The sequence below is a fragment of the Macrobrachium rosenbergii genome, chromosome 53, assembly GCF_040412425.1.
Source record: "Macrobrachium rosenbergii isolate ZJJX-2024 chromosome 53, ASM4041242v1, whole genome shotgun sequence".
In the NCBI taxonomy this organism is placed as follows: domain Eukaryota; kingdom Metazoa; phylum Arthropoda; class Malacostraca; order Decapoda; family Palaemonidae; genus Macrobrachium; species Macrobrachium rosenbergii.
The window spans coordinates 12,279,493-12,297,823 of NC_089793.1; the positions used below are offsets into that span (position 1 = coordinate 12,279,493).

The following is an 18,331-nucleotide window of genomic DNA, read 5'->3' on the forward strand; positions in this document are numbered from 1 at the left end:
CATTCGATTAGATGATGTCGTTTCCTCACCCATTGCCCATGACGGGTGAAAATATTGGCTTTCGGCTTGCGGAGACGACGCCGAAATTGTTGTAGGGCTGTTGCCTTGATTTGTGCAAGATGCTACAGTCGGGTGTCGCAATGAATAGGCTTTAAATTGATCTGTGCAAGATGCTGTAAAGTGGAGGTTAAGCTAAATCTTTTGTAAAGTGATAATTTTGTTTAAGGTGCTACAAGTTGACGTTATATGATAAGCAAGAAAATGACGTGTGTAACATGATAATTTGGTTTCAGGTTAGGTAACCAGACCTTATTTAATTAGCTAAAGAATGATGTGTCATATGCTGTAGACAAATGTCATGATTGATAAGCTGTTTTGTTTGACGATACTGTAAGATGTGATAGAAACACATTATGATTAATAGGTTACAGTATCAATGTTCAAGGTGCCATAATCCGACATTGTGACTTAGAAGTTATGAAATCTAACGTGAGGGTCCCTTTTTATACATGTCTTTGACTGATAGCTGCGTATAACTTTCTCAGGGTTAATGCCTTATAAACTTGATATTAGGTACTAAAGATCTCATGAGATCCATCTTTCCTTCCTTCCAAATTCGAGCAAAGAATGTCGTCCATTTACAGTCTTGTTAATCAGTGTTCAATTAGTGTTTTGTTTACTTTTTGAATACCTAAACTCAATTTGTTTACATGACTGACAAGATCTGTATCTGAAGGTAGTGGCATTTGCTGTATTAATTTTGCTGCAGTACATGTAATGAATTTAATCAGTTTAATGTCTCCTGGATCAGAAGGAACTATATAGAAGGAAGCAAGATGAAATCATTTAGTAAGACAAGCTATTAAGGTTAATGTTTGTTCTGTGTCGTGTTTAACAGAGACAAGATGCTAGAGAAAGATAAAGGGCCGTGTGTGTGTGTGGGGGGGAGGGGGTATGGAAGTGGGGAGGACACTGAATACATTAAAATCTTTGCTTCTTGTTTCCAGAAGCGAGGAAAAGAACGGGGCAAAGAGTTTGAATAAATGTAAGTTTTAGAAACCTGCGAAGGTTTAGTTAGTGATTTGGTTTGTTTTTTTTCTTTTCCCAGGGAGTTTGGAATAATTCTAAGGAGTTTATTACCCAATCACAATTTTTATGAACGTTAGTCAGACTACATCATTTCCAGATTTGTTACTATTCTCAGCGATCTCACAGCGATCAGACTTACGTTGCATCATATACTTCTTTCTTCTAGCGATGCTAATTGCATCATGGATTAGGATAAAAAAAAATCTTCGGCGCCAGTGACCTTGCAGTTACGATGCCAGATAAATTTTGATCAGTTAATCATGGATTAGAAGAGATGAGATTGCCATCTTAAAATTCACACTTCACCTGATTGCCATTGGCGACGATAATTAAATGCCTGCTCACTGCTGGTAGGCCGGGAATGGGTTAAACCATACATATGAAAGGCTTTCTATAATTCCTGAGTATTTTCAGTAACACATCAGGTTTCACTTTGCTTATGCCCTCCGTGAGTGAGTAGATAAAGTGATGGTCAGGTAGATGACAGGTCAGCGGTTCAGATTGCCAGAGTGGAGGTCTGTCTATATTAAATCTCGGAATAATAATACTGAAGATCATTACGAATTGATGAAGCCTAAATGTAGGTTTAGATGTAGATAAGTTCTTGAAAGTCCCTGATTTGTGTTTTTTCGGGCCTTCCTTTTAGACTATTGGGCCTCTGATAAGTAGTTTCATTAACTCTGAATAGATGAACATTCTCCATGACTGCGGTAGGTTAACGGAATTTGGAATTTCTGAAGTGCTAAGCAATTTGCATGCAACAAGTTACATGAAAACCAGATTATGAGAGAGAGAGAGAGAGATTTAATGCGGAGCTGAAGGAAGGTGCAGTACTAAAAGCCAAAGGAACAATAATGAAAGAATAAAATCATTAAACCCATTTTCAGAAGGCAGCTCAGAAGAGGACTGGTAAAGAAAACCATAGATCCGAAAACTAAGACTACCTACTAATTTAAAGAGAGAGAGAGAGAGAGATTTAAATCCATTCTCAAAACAACTCAGAAGTGAACTGGTAAAGGAAAACATGACCCGAAAACTAAACTACCCACTAATTCTAAGAGAGAGAGAGAGAGAGATAAATGAAGGAAGAGAGCGAGTTAATCTCCGATTCTCCCACGGCGCTACCGTGACGTAGACAGAGGAAGAGGAAGAGGAGGAGGAGGAGGAGGAACTGCAGCAAAGCGAGAGACGGCGACGGCGGCGGGGCCGGGAGCGGGAGGGAGAGTTGTCCTCTCAGAGATACATTGATGATAATGGCGTTAAATGGCTCTGAGAACGATCTCGATCTGAAGTCATTTGCCGACTAACCGAAAAAATGCCAGGGATGCCGCAGAGCAATGGGAGGGAAGCCACCACCATTGGTGCTACTCTCTCTTCACCTCCTGGCGTTTGTCGTCACTTCGTGTAGCACTTCGCTGCTTTGGCCAGGCTGGGCGTTTGTTGTGTATATTGCCGCCGTGGGCTAATTATGATTACAATTATTATTATTAATTAACACGAGATATTATTGCACGTAATGGAGACCTTTGACTGAACGCCTTTTGAATGGTTTAAGCAACTTTAGTTGTGCATAACCTCGACGAGGTCTTCCCGTTTCAATTACCTCGACGAGGCCTTCCTGTTACGCGTGGATTACCTCGTCGAAATCCCCCCGTTTCCTGTGAATTATCTCGTCGAGGTTTTCCCGCTTTTCAATACTTCAGGTCTTCCTGACCGTGGATTTTCCGTTTGGTTACCTCGTCGAGGATGTTACCCGTCGTTGCCTCGAAATCCCCCGTTTCCCGTGAATTATCTCGGCGAGGTTTTCTGGTAGAATTACCTCGTCGAGTCTTCCCATTCCTGTGAATTACCTCGTCGAGACCTTCCTGTTCCCTGTGATTTGCCTCGTCGAAGTCTCCGTTTCCTATGAATTATCTCGTCGAGGTTTTCACGTGAATTACCTCGTCGAGATCTTCCCTGTTTTGTATGAATTGCCTCGTCGAGGTCGCCCCTTTTCATGTGAATTGCCTCGTCGAGGTCCTCCCGTTTCCTATGTTTTACCTCGTCGAAGCCGTCTCTTTCATGTGAATTACTTCGCCCATGTCTTCTTGTTACCTGTTGATTACCTCGGCGAGGCCTTTCTTTTTCCCATGAATTCCCTCCTAGAGATCTCCCTGTTTCCTGCGGATTACCTCTTCGAGGTCGCCTCGCTTTGTGTGGATTGCCTCGTCGAGGTCTTCCCGTTTCCATATATGACATACTAATATACATTATGACGGAGTTCTGATTACTCATCTCTCTATGTTCTCCCTCTCTGTTCTTTCCCATTGCCTCTGTTGGTGGGTAATGTTCAGAGGTCCATATCAGGCCTGCTGTTCCCTTCAGTACCTTACCAAATTTTGGGCAAGTTCCCATGTTGGCATCAAGTTGGCTTTCTAAGAACCGCCCAACCTTCTCTCTCTCTCTCTCTCTCTCTCTCTCTCTCTCTCTCTCTCTCTCTCTATAGCCCTTAACTGCGACTAACAACCAGGTACCTTTTGAGTTAACAGTGGCATGCAGGATTCTGAAGGAAAAGCGCCCACACTGTTCCTTTCCTGACTCGCCTTTTGAGATCGAACTCGGCTCTATTTACTGGTGAGACGGCTATCCAATAGTTGATTTTAATAATGCGTATTGCTTTTTTATTCTTTACTTACGCTTTAGTGATAAAAATAGCGGCGGTAATTGCACGAACCTGGCATATAAGTATGATAAAATAAAATGTGTTAACTGGTTCCAACATCGAGAATATATATATATATATATATATATATATATATATATATATATATGCAGTATATATATATATTATATATATATATGCATATATATATATATATATATATATATATATATATATATATATATATGTATGTATTATGTATATATATATCACTAAAATTACTGTAGTGTTGAAAGTGCGATTAATATCAGTTTATGCTGCATCTTGGCGATTTCATTAAACAGTCTTTTGAAGAATTCTCTGAAAACTGGGGTATGACCTTCGTGTGTTCTGATATAACATTATTGCTTTAGAATTAAGCTCAAAATTATCACTACAAGAAGACCTGCAGCAGTGTGAAAACTTTTGATCATCCTTTAATGTCAGATAGGAGAATTACGAACTGACGATAAAAGATTATATATAATGGCTGATGATATTAATCGTAATTTTAGGGGCCGAAAAGGGTATATTGCAAATTTTTTTTTGCCAAGTGGTTGTAGTAAGGCCATAAAAATTGTACATTTAAGACCACTTATTGTTATTGTTATAAATCTGAATTTAAATATGAAAATGAGTTTTCGCTTACATATGAAACTAATTGCAGGAATACACCGTCAAAGACAAAATTGTTCTCTACCAGCGATGGAAACTTGTACTAACAATGATAATCTTGAATTACGAGAAAGAGATAAATATATACGCGAGATAATAGCTAGAGAGAGAGAGAGAGAGAGAGAGAGAGAGAGAGAGAGAGAGAGAGAGAGAGAGAGAGAGTGTAATCTTTTCGAATTATTGGCAACTATTTACAGTTTATTTCTAATAAACATTCGAATGAGTCACATTAAAGTGGTGCTCAGCTGAGAAATACTTCTGTAATTTATTTGAGCTCCTCGGATAGAATTTGAAGAGAGAGAGAGAGAGAGAGAGAGAGAGAGAGAGAGAGAGAGAGAGAGGAGGGGGGACTTGGGACGGGGGGAGAGAACGTATATAGAGACCAGAAAAGACGCACACCTTCAGACTCTCGTCTACACATTAATTAAAAGAGCCGGGAAAACTGCATCGGAAGAGAGAGAGAGAGAGAGAGAGAGAGAGAGAGAGAGAGAGAGAGAGAGAGAGAACGTGTGCCTATGTTTGTGTGTACGTGTGAATGAGGGACGAAGTAGTGGGGTGGGGGACTGGGGTCGGGGTCGGATGGAGAAGTAGGAGGTCACGGTTGAAGTTGAGAAATTTGTCTCAACGAACTGTTGGTCTAATTGCAATCAGCGAGTGTAGCGCCTACTCCCCACCCCCTCCTCTCTTCCCCTACCTCGAGTTCCCTCACCTACCCCCTTCCCTCCATCTTGACCTCCCCTCCACTCTTTCCCGAAGTTTAATAGTTTCCTTAATTTCATTTTACCGAAAGCACCATCGAATCTTAGTATGACAAGAGCTGGATACGAGGGACAAGTTTCTTATTCTCGTCATTGGTGATTAACTCTGTACAGGCGAGAAATCAATGTCCCTAAATAGAGGACTTTATTTGTGTTCAGATATTTCAAATCTATCGGTTTAAACCTCTGGTTTTCAGTTATCCTTTCTCACTTTAAGGATGTTCTATTCTTGCACAGATTTCACTCACATGTAAGTATGTTTCAGACGAGAGCATTTAAGTGTAAAGTTTGCTCTTTGTTATTTGTCACGTATCGAGAAGACTGTATCTGTCGAACACCCCAGCCTGTTGGTGTTATGAGTTAGAAGTAAATAAAACAGTAGAATGCCTTGGTAGAATCTCATCGGATTCCAGGCTGAACCTGCCTCTAGGAACTTTGCTACACTTTTCAAGTGCCGAATTTGGTCCTTTGAGTACCTACTCCAGATTTGTGGGACTCGTGCGTTCTTGTATAGAGTGTGGTTCTCTTGTCTAGGGAGGCTCTTTACACGACATTATTGGTTGGTTAGTTTAGATTTAACTAACTTAGGCCAGCACAGGCCTTTGTCCTAAGGGAGTAGGAGGCCTGGTGTGGAACATCCAACTCTTTAAGCCAACAGGGAAGATTTCCATCTTGATGCAGCCTTCATTAATACGCATTTATAAATACAGTATATATATATATATATATATATATATATATATATATATATATATATATATATGTGTGTGTGTGTGTGTGTGTGTGTGTGTGTTAATATTATAATTCATAATGTCCATGAATTAATATGGAACAGTCCGAAAAATCACTAACTAGCTTATCCAACTTCCTCAAAATACAGTGAACATGCGTAATAGAACGAAAATATCCAACGGGAAGGTGTGGAAACGAATTAAAATGAAAACTTTTAACCAATTTAAAAATAGGTATTAAGAACTGAACATGCAATGAATGATAAATAAAAGAGATGGTAAAGAAAAAAGAAATAATAAATTTACGGTGGCTATAAACAAGAGAGAGGTTCAAATAAAATTTTAAGTAAAGTTTGAAAAGAATAACCAAAAAAACGAAAAATTAAGAACTGAACATGCAATGAATGATAAATAAAAGAGATGGTAAAGAAAGTAAAGAAATAATAAATTTACGGTGGCTATAATGACACTGAGAAAGAGAGGTTCACTTGAAAATAAAATTTTAAGTAGTTTTGAAGATGAAAGAGAATAACCAAAAAAAAAACGAAAAGAATGTAGTGTATAATGAAATCCTTTTTACTTACCTACAACACTCATGGACTTCGTTAGGACCGCTGTTTTGAAGGTGGGGCCTTCGCCCATCACCTCACACTTGAAGAGACCCGAAGTTTCTTCGGAGACGCTTTTCAATACTACCGACTCGTTAGACGATTCCTCGTTCTGAAACAGGAGAAACAAAGACTTTTGGTTAAGCGGAAGTTTCTATAGAATATCTTGGTTTATTAGTTTTCTGTAAAAGAAGACTATTGTTCCGGTTTTGTCTGTCCGTCTGCACTTTATTGTGTCCGCCCTTAGATCTTAAAAACTACTGAAACTAGAGAGCTGCAAATTGATGTTGATCATCCACCCTCCAGTCATCAAACATACCAAATTGCAGCCCTCTAGCCTCAGTAGTTTTTTATCTTATTTAAGGTGAAAGTATGCCATAATCATGCTTCTGGCAACGATATAGGATCGGCCACCACCGGGCCGTGGTTAAAGTTTCATGGGCCGCGGCTCATACAATATTATACCGAGACATCGAAAGATAGATCTATTTTCGGTGGCCTTGATTATACGCTGTAGCGGCTGTACAGAAAACTCGATTGCGCCAAAGAAACTTCGGCGCATTTTTTACTTGTTTTATTTGATTTTTTCTGTACTGACACCTTTTTCATACAATGTGGCATTCAGCATTTCTTGTTTCCTTCTACTAACTCTTTGCTGCCTCATGATCTAGTTTTGTCTTACTCATCTTAATTCACATTTTCAATTTTTTAATATTATTTAATACTGCCCATATTATCCATTCATACTCAAAGCCATCGACTAATATTTGTTTTGAGGAAATCATTGATTAACAAACATATGTGATGCCCATTCCTTAGAAGCTTAGCTTTCATCTTTTCTTTAACGTTACTTAGAATAATTACATTAAATTATTTGTAGAAAAGAAAGGACCACAGCCAGCTCTGCTCTAAACTTCCAGGGATACTTGTCTATAATCTTATTTGAGAGAATTCTTACTCGATGCCCGCTGCTACCGAACCCCGAATTTAATACAGGTTGACCGACAATCAAAGATATTGTATATAGTAATGATGCATTTATAAACAAAAAGGATATTTTTGGATGGTTATATTATTCCCTATGATTAAGTCCACAGAAGGATGGACGAAAGCTGTAAGCTCTGTTTATATTTTTACAAAAATACATTTTGTCTTTCTAAGCAAGAGTATTACTGTGGATCCTTCTGTAGATATATATATATATATATATATATATATATATATATATATATATATATATATATATATATATCAAATATAAGGAGCCCATACAAACTCAAAATGTGGAAAATAAAGGCTATATTTCGGAGACCAAAACTGCCTCCTCCTCCAGGCAAATGGTGAGACAGTTTGGTCTCTGAATATGCCTTAATTTTCCAAGATTTTGGCGTTTGTAATATTTTTCCACATTTTTTAAACGTTATATATATATATATATTATATATATATATCTGTTTTATATAGAAAATATTCCCATATATATCATATATATATATATATATATATATATATATATATATATATATATATATATATATATATATATATATATATATATATATATATTATATATATATATATATATATATATATATATATATATATATATATATATATATATATATATATATATATATATATATATATATATATATATATTCTTCATCAAAATAGGCATTTCAGGTTTGATTTCCGAGCGAGCCAAAACTCAATAACACGAACACTTAAACCCCATTGTGGCTCTGTTGACTTAAGCAATAAGTTGTGCACCTGGAAAGTCCTCTACTGTGGTGGGTCGAAACTGGGTGTAGAAGGGTAAGGGGCTAGTAGCTGGTACAGTAAATGTATACGTATATATATATACATGTATACATATATTTATATGTACTGTATATATATATGTATATGCATACATATATATACTTATATAATTGTTATTATTATTTGCTCTCAGTATTTTATTTCTATAATAGATTTTTTCCAATTTTATATTTCTCTTTGTTATTATTATCTAAATCTTCAATATTACTATTTTGTCACTATTTTTCGTGGTGGGTCACGTACCCAGGTGCACCCCCCCTGGATCTGGATCCTCCAGTTTATGTATGTAGGTATGTATATATATATATATATATATATATATATATATATATGTATATATATATATATATATATATATATATATATATATATATATATATATATATATACACACATACATATATCATATGACGATGCTGCAATTTATTCAGTTTCTGTTCCCTTATTTGAAATGGGTCTCTACAAAAAAACCTTAATTTACCATATCCTAAATGAGGGACATTAATTACCTAATATCAAGTCTGGCTTATATGAGACTGAGATAATGTCATGCCTGATTTCTGAAAGGCACCGCCGGGATTAGCATATATGATCTATATGGTAATCTGTGCTTCGTCGAGCCAGCTTTTATTGGTGATAATTAAATGTTTCTTTTGTTACTACATTTTCTTAAATTGGACATTGTTGATCTTGCTGATGGCATGTAAGTAGCGGCTATATTTCTCTTAATTTTTTTTTATTGCGATAATGAAGTTGGATAATTTCATGCCAGCCGTTTGCTAATGAACTCCTGATTTTCTTGAGTTGTTTGAAATTACTAATAATAATAATTATTATTATAATAACAACAACAATAATAATAATAATAATAATAACAATAATAATAATGATAATAATAATAATAAAACCTAGAGGTCATCTCAGAATTCCTCAAGGAATTGTAATACTTGAAGTCAGTTGTTATAAGGGATTTTAGTCATGAAAAACCCATCCAGGTGTCGAACTTTAATAGCATAAATTCAGTCTTTTATCTTTGAGATATTCATAAGTAAACAGTTGTGAAGATGTAAAATTTGTCTAGTTCACTTCGAGACTGACAAAAAAATATGTATATATATGTATAAATCTATGGATTTAATGTTTTGGTGGGCTGGGGAGCCATTAGCTCAGTCCCATATTATTGCCCACTGTAAAGGGGTAGCGCCGTCAGTGCACCTCACACGGTGCACTGTAAGCATTACTTAAGGTTCTTTGCAGCGTCCCTTCGGCCACTAGCTGCAATCCTCTTTCGTTCCCTTTACTGTACCTCCGTTCATATTCTCTGTTTTCCGTCTCACTTTCCACCTCCTCCAAACAATTGTTTCATAGTGCACCTGTGAGGGTTTCCTCCTGTTACACCTTCCAAACCTTTTCACACTCAGTATCCGTTTCAGCGCTGAATAACCTCATAGGTCCCAGCTCTTGGCCTTTGACTTAAATTTTATAATCCAGTCCATATTATTGCCAAATTTGAAACTCTGATATTCGAAGGAGTGGTGTAAACATGCACGATGATGTTCGACTCCATTTGTACACTGGTCAGTCGGACAAATGGACCTATATTCTTACGCGTAATGGCGAAGCTTTTGTTATTTGCTTTTCGTTCAAACCAACATTTCCATTTTTGTATGCTGGTTTTTGTGATGTAATGATTATGCATTATTCTTGCTTTTGTGTTTTTACTCAGTAGACTGTCCTGAGTGGCAGGCAGAATGTAATGCATTCAGTGGATGTTACGCGTTGATTAGGAAGTTCTTAATTTAAACATTGACGAGAGAGTTGAATCTTAGGAATTCGATATTTCTTACTGAATGTTTGAGTTTCAATTCTGTATTGAATACATTTGCCACATCACTGTTGGGGAGGGGGAGTGTGAATGGTAATGTTCCTTATCCTCAGTGCAGATATCAGATTTGGGCAGTAAGACTTATTTTTCATTCCAGTGATTGTCCATTATAGCATATTATCATCTCAGCTTAATCCCTAGATGGGGTTTTCCAGGTGTTTCTAACGATCGTTGGAAGGTTCATTTCATAATTTGTTCTGATAGATGTTCTAACCTTTCCTATCTCTCCGGACTTGGGAAAACAACGGAAAAATATCGCTTAGCGCTAAAAATACCTCAATGAAGGAAAAAAGTTCTCTGGCTTAGAATGTAAACCAGTGATTCACAAACTGGGTGCCACAGACAGTGCCTAGGGGTGCCGCAAGATTGTCATGAATTTTGTCTTGAATAGATCATCTCCAATGAACGTTTTGTAAAAAAAAAAAAAAAGTTTGCAGAAGTCTTCATATAATTATCAGTGTCTACTCATATATATATATATATATATATATATATATATATATATATATATATATATATATATATATATATATATAATATTGATTCATGCGATAAGGTGGGATGATGATGAAGGGGTGCCACGGTAATGATTTACCGTGGGTGCCATCACTAAAAAAAAAAGATCGAGAACCACAGATTTAAACCCTCCAGAATGCAAGACCTGAGCTAAGCAATTCAAGCTTACCTTGACAGTGATTCCCTTGAAAGAAAACGAACTCTTGGGCTCCTGGCTGCTTCCTTTGTAAGTGTAGAACTGGTCTTTCCCGCGCCACCAGTTCACCGTGTAGAGTCGGTGGTTGATGCCGGCAAGTCGGAACTTGCACGTCAGAGTGACGTCATCGCCGTCCCGTGGCGACTCAGGTACTAGCAGCTCCGTTATCTCCACACTTTTCTCGGTGTAAGCTGAGTCACCTGAAATGGAAATAAGATAATTGGATACGGTGAGAAAGTCAGTTATACCATTAGCGGGTTACATGCTGCGATATGTTGGACATTATTATTGGTATTTTTTTTTTCCGCGTTATTTTGCGCTACATTGGTAACTGGGTGTTGCTTTCGATATAGGCCTAGACCATTCTTACTGAGCTCATGTGAAATGAGTCACCTGAAACGGAAAAGGGTAAGATAATTGAACACGCTGCGAGAATGTTTGGCATTATTATCGTTTTTTCCGCGTAATTTGCGTTACATAGATAACTTGGTGTTCCTTCCGATGTAGCCTAGACTCATTCTTTTTGAGCTCATATGAATATACCTAAAGTAACGTTCATAATTAATCTCAGAATATCATCATCACGAACCTTGTTTAAATTATGGATTCATGAAATGCCCCTTAGGGTGGTAGTGCCGTCAGTGCACCTCACGCGGTGCACTGCAGGCATTACTTGAAGTTCTTTGCAGCGTCTCTTCGCCCCCTAGCTACAACCCCTTTCATCCCTCTTACTGTACCTCCATTCATATTCTTTCTCCTCCATCTTGCTATCCGAACTCTCCTAAGACGTTTCATAGTGCAGCTACGAGGTTTTCTTCCTGTTACACTCTCCATGTCCCTTTCAGCGCTGAATGACCTCATAGGTCCCAGTGCTTGGCCTTTGGCCTAAATTCTATATTCCACTCCATTCCAAGTTATGGAATGTGAGTTAAAACTGTCAGGTTTCTGAAGGAATATGTTAATAAGGGGACGCTTATTTTCTGTCAGAAGGGTAAATTTAAACAGTGTTCGAGTTGGAGGCACACAATAATCATGCAGATAATACAGCTTACGCACTATAATAATTTCACACTACATGAATGCTTTCTTTGGAACATTGGAACATTGCCTTACCAAGAGCTGTTTAACAATTCGATGTTCAGCGGAGCGTTTCCACTTATTACTTCAATAACTTGTTGTCATAAATTGTTAGAGTGAGAGGGGAAGAATTCCAAGCAGTGTGGGATACTTGTCTTATTGATAACGGGGAAATTTTCGTACCCTTAAAGGACGGGATATATGTTCTAGAATGTTAATTATGTTTCTTCTTTTATGCTTAAGGTTAAAAAAAAAATTTCGTGGTCTAGACCTGGCAGATTGTTATGTTACCTGATTTTCATGAGTTTCTATAAGCTGTAATCGCATGGCCGCTCTAAAATCATAAAATATATATATATATATATATATATATATATATACATATATATACTATGTATATATATATACATATAAATACTTATGTATGTATGTACATAACATAAATATATATATATATATATATATATATATACATATATATATATTTATATATATATATATATATTATATCTTTTGTGGCTGTATAATTTTCTGTACTTGATGTTCCAAGCGAAGACTTATCAGACAAGAAATGAAATGGTATTAAAAAAAAATTAAGCCAACAAATGCGTGACACTTTTTGTTGGGGCTGTGATTTGTATATCTTGAAAGCAGTTTTTGTATATAGATCAGGTAAAAAGAAAGTTTGATGTTTAGCTGTGGAAGAAATGAAAATCATGCAAAATTTTAATAATTAATGTCGTTGTCTTTCCTTTGATTGTGGAATAAACATTGTGAAGAAACTGAAGAATGGTTCTCTCAGAGATTAGTGATCGTTGTGGAGATTGCATTCCCCGTAAACGACAGTAAATAAAGATTAAGAGTAAAATGAAAAGAACCAGGAATTTCGTCTTTATTAGGTATATTATTGTCTTAAACATCAGCTCATGCCTTAATTTTTTGCCTGTGTTTCGTCCACGGGAATAATTGCGTAAAGATAAAATGTATGGTCATAACCATATATTTCATGTGTCAGAACTTTTACGTTTTTACGTACGAATGCGAGATTTATGATAAACACACACACACACACACACAAAAAGATTTATCAACGATGAAGAAATAGGGAAAATTTGGTTTTATTTTAATTGCGCTACATCTTTAATTACATTAGCATGGTAATGGTTGTGCATGTGTTTTGTAATTTTTTTTTGAATAAACACACACATACATACTTACTATCATGTGTATAATATTATATATATATATATATATATATATATATATATATATATATATATATATATATTATATACATTTATATATATATTATATATATATATTATATATATTTATATATATGTATATATATATATATATATATATAATTATATATATATATATATATATATATATATATATTATATATATATATATTATATATATATATATATATATATATATATATATATATAATATATATATAGAGAGAGAGAGAGAGAGAGAGAGAGAGAGAGAGAGAGAGAGAGAGAGAGAGAGAGAGAGAGAGAATGATTTTGTTCATACAAGGAATGAGCATTTAACAGAACAGCCCATGCGGAAACTAATTTATTTGGCTATCGACTATCTGTAAATACACCTTTTGTGTGCGAGGAACTTTGTCATTCAGACCAGAATTTATCATATTTGGGTCTAATTCTGTCGCTGGTTGATCGTAAGATTTGTAAGATGCGTTATAACCAATTCCTTAATACTGTGTTACTAGTAATATTTTTTTATCAAAAGATACCTTTAAAGGGGATATATGAATTGTTGACGAACTTAACGTAAGTATATCAAGGTGTTTAGTAATTATAGTTGTGATAGTTACTCTAAAAACAAATAGGATTTGTTCTGATGCAACAAGTACAAATTGACATTAGGTAGTTTTTTAGAAGTGGGAGAAAACCAAAGGGAATGAGGAAAGTAAGACAAAATGGTGCAATTTTATTTCTTCTGAAAGTCTAGATAATATTTTATTAAAGCCCCTTTGCTTCAGAGATGAAGTGAATGTTTCTAAAGTCATACTGTAATGTTTATAAAGCTCCCTTGCCAAATGAAGTCTGTTTATAAAGCTCCCTTTGTTTACAGAGATGAAGTGAATGTTTATAAAGCTCCCTTTGTTTACAGAGATGAAGTGAATGTTTATAAAGCTCCCTTTGTTTACAGAGATGAAGTGAATGTTTATAAAGCTCCCTTTGTTTACAGAGAATATTTATGCTCCCTTGTTTATGATGAATATTTATAAAGCTTCATTTGTTTTACAGAGATGAAGTGAATGTTTATAAAGCTCCTTTGTTTACAGAGATGAAGTGAATGTTTATAAAGCTCCCTATTTACAAAGCTCCCTTTGTTTACAGAGATGAATGGAAAGCCTTTGTTTACAGAGATGAAGGTTTTAAAAGCTCCTTGTTTACAGAGGTGAAGTGAATATTTATAAAGTTTTAGAGATGCCTTGTTTACAGAGATGAAGTGAATGTTTATAAAGCTCCCTTTGTTTACAGAGATGAAGTAAATGTCAGACGCCTGAGAATTCTGCTCCGTCCGCTATTTCTTATACGGTGCAATTTTGTCTGCATGCCGGCAGATTTCCGGATTCTGTATCTCTTTTATCAGCGATACTAGATATGAATCATCACAGGAAAGTTTTTGCTCGCTATTTTCCACGAGTTTTATTTGAATTGAGTACTTTCACCATTGGCCGTACTGCAAGTGCCTTTCGAGTTAGCGTGATCTATTGGTTTTGCAGAACGCCAGATTACCTTTTTAGATGAGGTACTATACTGTTTCATAGCACTGTTTCAGAGGTTGTTCATTTTGTTTTATTTGTTTTGAAACAATGAGCAAATACACGTCTACACTATATACATTTACAGACACATGCAGACACTGTCTCAATTCCAGAGGCCACCTCAGTCGCCTCACTTTCCTTAGACGCAAATTCCGTTCACTAATAGTTACGGAAAGTTATATTAAAATTTCAAAGCTAGCTAATAATTCCCCATTTCCTAATAAACCAATCGAGGCATCAACAGCTATAACTGTTTATTTCGCAGGAAAAGTAAAAATGTTGCCTAGTAAGGAACGGAAGTGTAATTTTAAAGGATTTCTCGTATGTTTCTGACTAATAATTTACCTAAATACATTTATCGCCGTTTTTCGTGTAAGTGTATGCGTATGTATATGCTTTTCTAATCGTAATGAAGAATATGAATAATAATTCTGCTGAATAAATACATAATCACTATACACTTACTTCCAATAAAAAGACATCTTTAACGCTCATTCGTAAATATACTCAGTGACAGAGATTATTCGATCCCATTTTTCGTACGTAACATGTAGATTTCTAAATGTATAATAATGTTCTCGGTAAAGGTTTTTACACGGCAAATGGGCGTCCTGCATATCTGCACTGATCTCCATAACCCTGATGATCATCCCAGACAGATTTGCGACTTCCGCTTCGGGACGAGATCCGCCAACATGTTTTCCAAAATTACTTTCTCCCCCGAAATGCAAAGTATTATTCGCTCGACTGGTCGCCCCAGTTTTCCGTCCTATAGGAAAGCACTACACACGCTCATATATATACATACATTATATATATATGTATGTATGTATGTATGTATGTATGTATGTATAATTGTTTGTATGTATGTATATAATTGTTTGTCTCCATATATTTATATATATATATATATATATATATATATATATATATATATATATATATATAATAATTTTTTTCTCTCTCTCTCTCTCTCTCTCTCTCTCTCTCTCTCTCTCTCTCTCTCTCTCTCTCTCTCTCTCTCTCTCTCTCCTCTTTTTTCTTCTTTCCAAATGTCTTGATTGCTATAAATTAGTTTGTTATCGTTCCTATGTGTTGCTGCACAAAAAGACGTTTTTGCTTTGATATATATTGAAAATGATCATTTGTCCAGGGTATGTTACTTATAGCTTGAAAAAATTTTCTCATCCTGAGTGTAAAAATATATTTTTCTTCATAGTTTTATGTTCCGAATCCCTGAAACCGTGAGGTATGAAAATGAAAGATGAGGAAGGGTGTGTATGTGTGTGAGTGAGTGTGTGTGTGTGTGTGTGTGTGTGTGTATACGTACGCTCGCGCGCGCGTGCGTATACAATACTTGGTTTGTTGAGGGAGGAGTGGAAATTGGGCAGGGTGTTTAATCTGTTAAGTTTTAGAAGCTGAAGTTTTAAGCCAAGGCAAATTTGCTCAGTAGACCTAGTAATGGCTAAGTAGCCTTTGCTTGTCTGATGCTTCATAAACAACGTTAATTTTTCTTTTAAAATATCTTGCATATTTTTCCTACGTTTTTTCGTCCACTCTCTCGGCTTTGACATTCAGTGACGGCCTAGTGATTAAGTAGCGTTGTTTTACGTTCCGTTTGTGTCATTTAGAAAATAAGGGGAGAAATATGACAGCAATATTAGCTCGGCGGAGCCGGAACTCAAGTGAATTTTTTTGGATCAAAGTTTGCCAGGCGTGTGTCTTTATGCCGGCATTTATGTCTTTCTGGCGTAAACTTTTCATATTTTCGGCTTCTCCAGAACCACTGGATCAGTTTCAATCGAACGTGACATATAATATGTTTGATTATATGGGGTCCTTTTCCCATTTTCAAAAGGGGAGAATTTAGAAATGTAGAATGAACATAGGATGAGGTCGTTTAAAAATCTTTTATATGGCCTCTGTGGTAGACATGAGGAAGCTTATGTAAAAACTTCATAATATAGTTTAGATTTAAATTTGTTTATACTGTGGTTCTTTGGCCCAGGATGGGATGGAGCCACGAGGGAGGCTCCCAAGTATACAGTATATAGGAATATGTGGGGAAAAATTATTTATGGATTTCCATAAGAACAACGGGGACACGTGTAGTGTAGATTCAAAGTTGTTCAAACTTAAGGGGGCCAGGGTTCGGCCACATTGGTGGCCCAAGACTTTCTTAAGTACACAGAATAAAAATCTTAGTTATATGATTGTAAGTTCACCAAAGTGGCTTAAGTGAGCGTTGTGGACCACTGGCGTTTTCTATGAAACAGGAAGTAATAGTTTGTCGTTTATCTAGACTCTCTAACAATAACACGAGAGCTTTTAAGGTTACGATAAAGTTTATGTGAATGTTCAGTTGTGAATCTGACTGGGTCTGGTATAATTGTATATGGTGTCGCCGAGGTTTCCTATTTAATGGACCGAGCAATGACTAACGGTCATGGAAAGAATCTATGTAGATGTAATCTTGTGAGATAATGCAGGGATTGTTGATGGAAAATTAACCGACTGTACTGATAAATAATCATGACGAGAAGCTGCATAGGCTGGTAAGAGTTTGAAAAACTTAGAAAGAGGAGGAAGTTGTTGATTCAAGTTACGACTGGTAAGATTCTCATGGCAAATGAGATTCAGGAAGTTTTTAAGGGTTGACCATAAATATATTCGAGTATACGAAGTAAGGAAAGCAGCAAAGTGTGGAAAATGATCAAACGTATGGGTAACCGTAAGTTGGAATGCATGAAGAGATTGTTGAACCAACTTCTTTTTAAGGTAGTGATGTGCTGTTCACTGGGAATGCTGAGAAAAGATTGGATCTATGTAGATGAAATATTTGTTTAGTGCTAGTGAAGTAGAATGGAAGAAACGAAAGGCACAGAAATAAAATAAATTGTTTTTGAAAGATATATTGTTCAGAAACATTAGGAAAGGGATAAGGGGACCGTGAAACTGCTGATCTGAACTGATAGTGGAAGATTTAGAGCTGATGGCCTAAATATCGTAGTACAGAAGTTTCTTTAAATGGAATTATTGCAAGAAAACAAGCGAGATTAATATGAGCGAAAAGAAACTTCAAGAAAAATTGGATGTTAATTTATAGAAGCGAAGAACCAGGTTCAAATATGTCTAAAGAAGAATTTATACAAACGACATTTGTACCTGCAGAGGCCAGTTAAATATGTCTCTGCTGAAGTCACTGTAAGTATTTATAGCAGTGGTTCTTAACCTTTTTATTACCACGGCCCTTGGAGTTGGTCCTTCTCTCCACGCCCCCTTGCATCTATGAGTAAAATTCTCTCCCAGATTTAAAGGAAAATAAAAAAAAAGAGAAAGAGAAGGGGTGTTTTTATTCTTTTGGGAATAAATTAGTGAGCTACTTGACGCTGTTTCTTAGCGACTCTTGTTAAGAGAATAACCAATATAATTAGAGAATTTTTAATATTTCCATAGGGCTCGCGCGCCCCTTGGAAATTGCTGACC

At 36.0% G+C, this 18,331-nt stretch overlaps 2 protein-coding genes across 3 annotated transcripts in view; one reads left to right on the forward strand and one right to left on the reverse strand.

The window, feature by feature from the left end:
* The window catches only part of l(3)02640 (porphobilinogen deaminase-like protein l(3)02640), a 327,247-nt gene that overhangs the window by 50,098 nt on the left and 258,818 nt on the right, over window positions 1–18,331 (forward strand). The window lies entirely within an intron of this gene.
* Window positions 1–18,331, reverse strand: part of LOC136834294 (uncharacterized) — a 269,565-nt gene that overhangs the window by 19,916 nt on the left and 231,318 nt on the right. For both annotated transcript variants that reach the window (XM_067096681.1, XM_067096680.1), the window contains 2 exons: window positions 10,933–11,159; window positions 6,518–6,653 (listed from right to left, as the gene is read on the reverse strand). In XM_067096681.1, coding sequence (XP_066952782.1) covers window positions 6,518–6,653; window positions 10,933–11,159 — 363 coding nt within the window. The remainder of the gene's footprint in view (window positions 1–6,517; window positions 6,654–10,932; window positions 11,160–18,331) is intronic.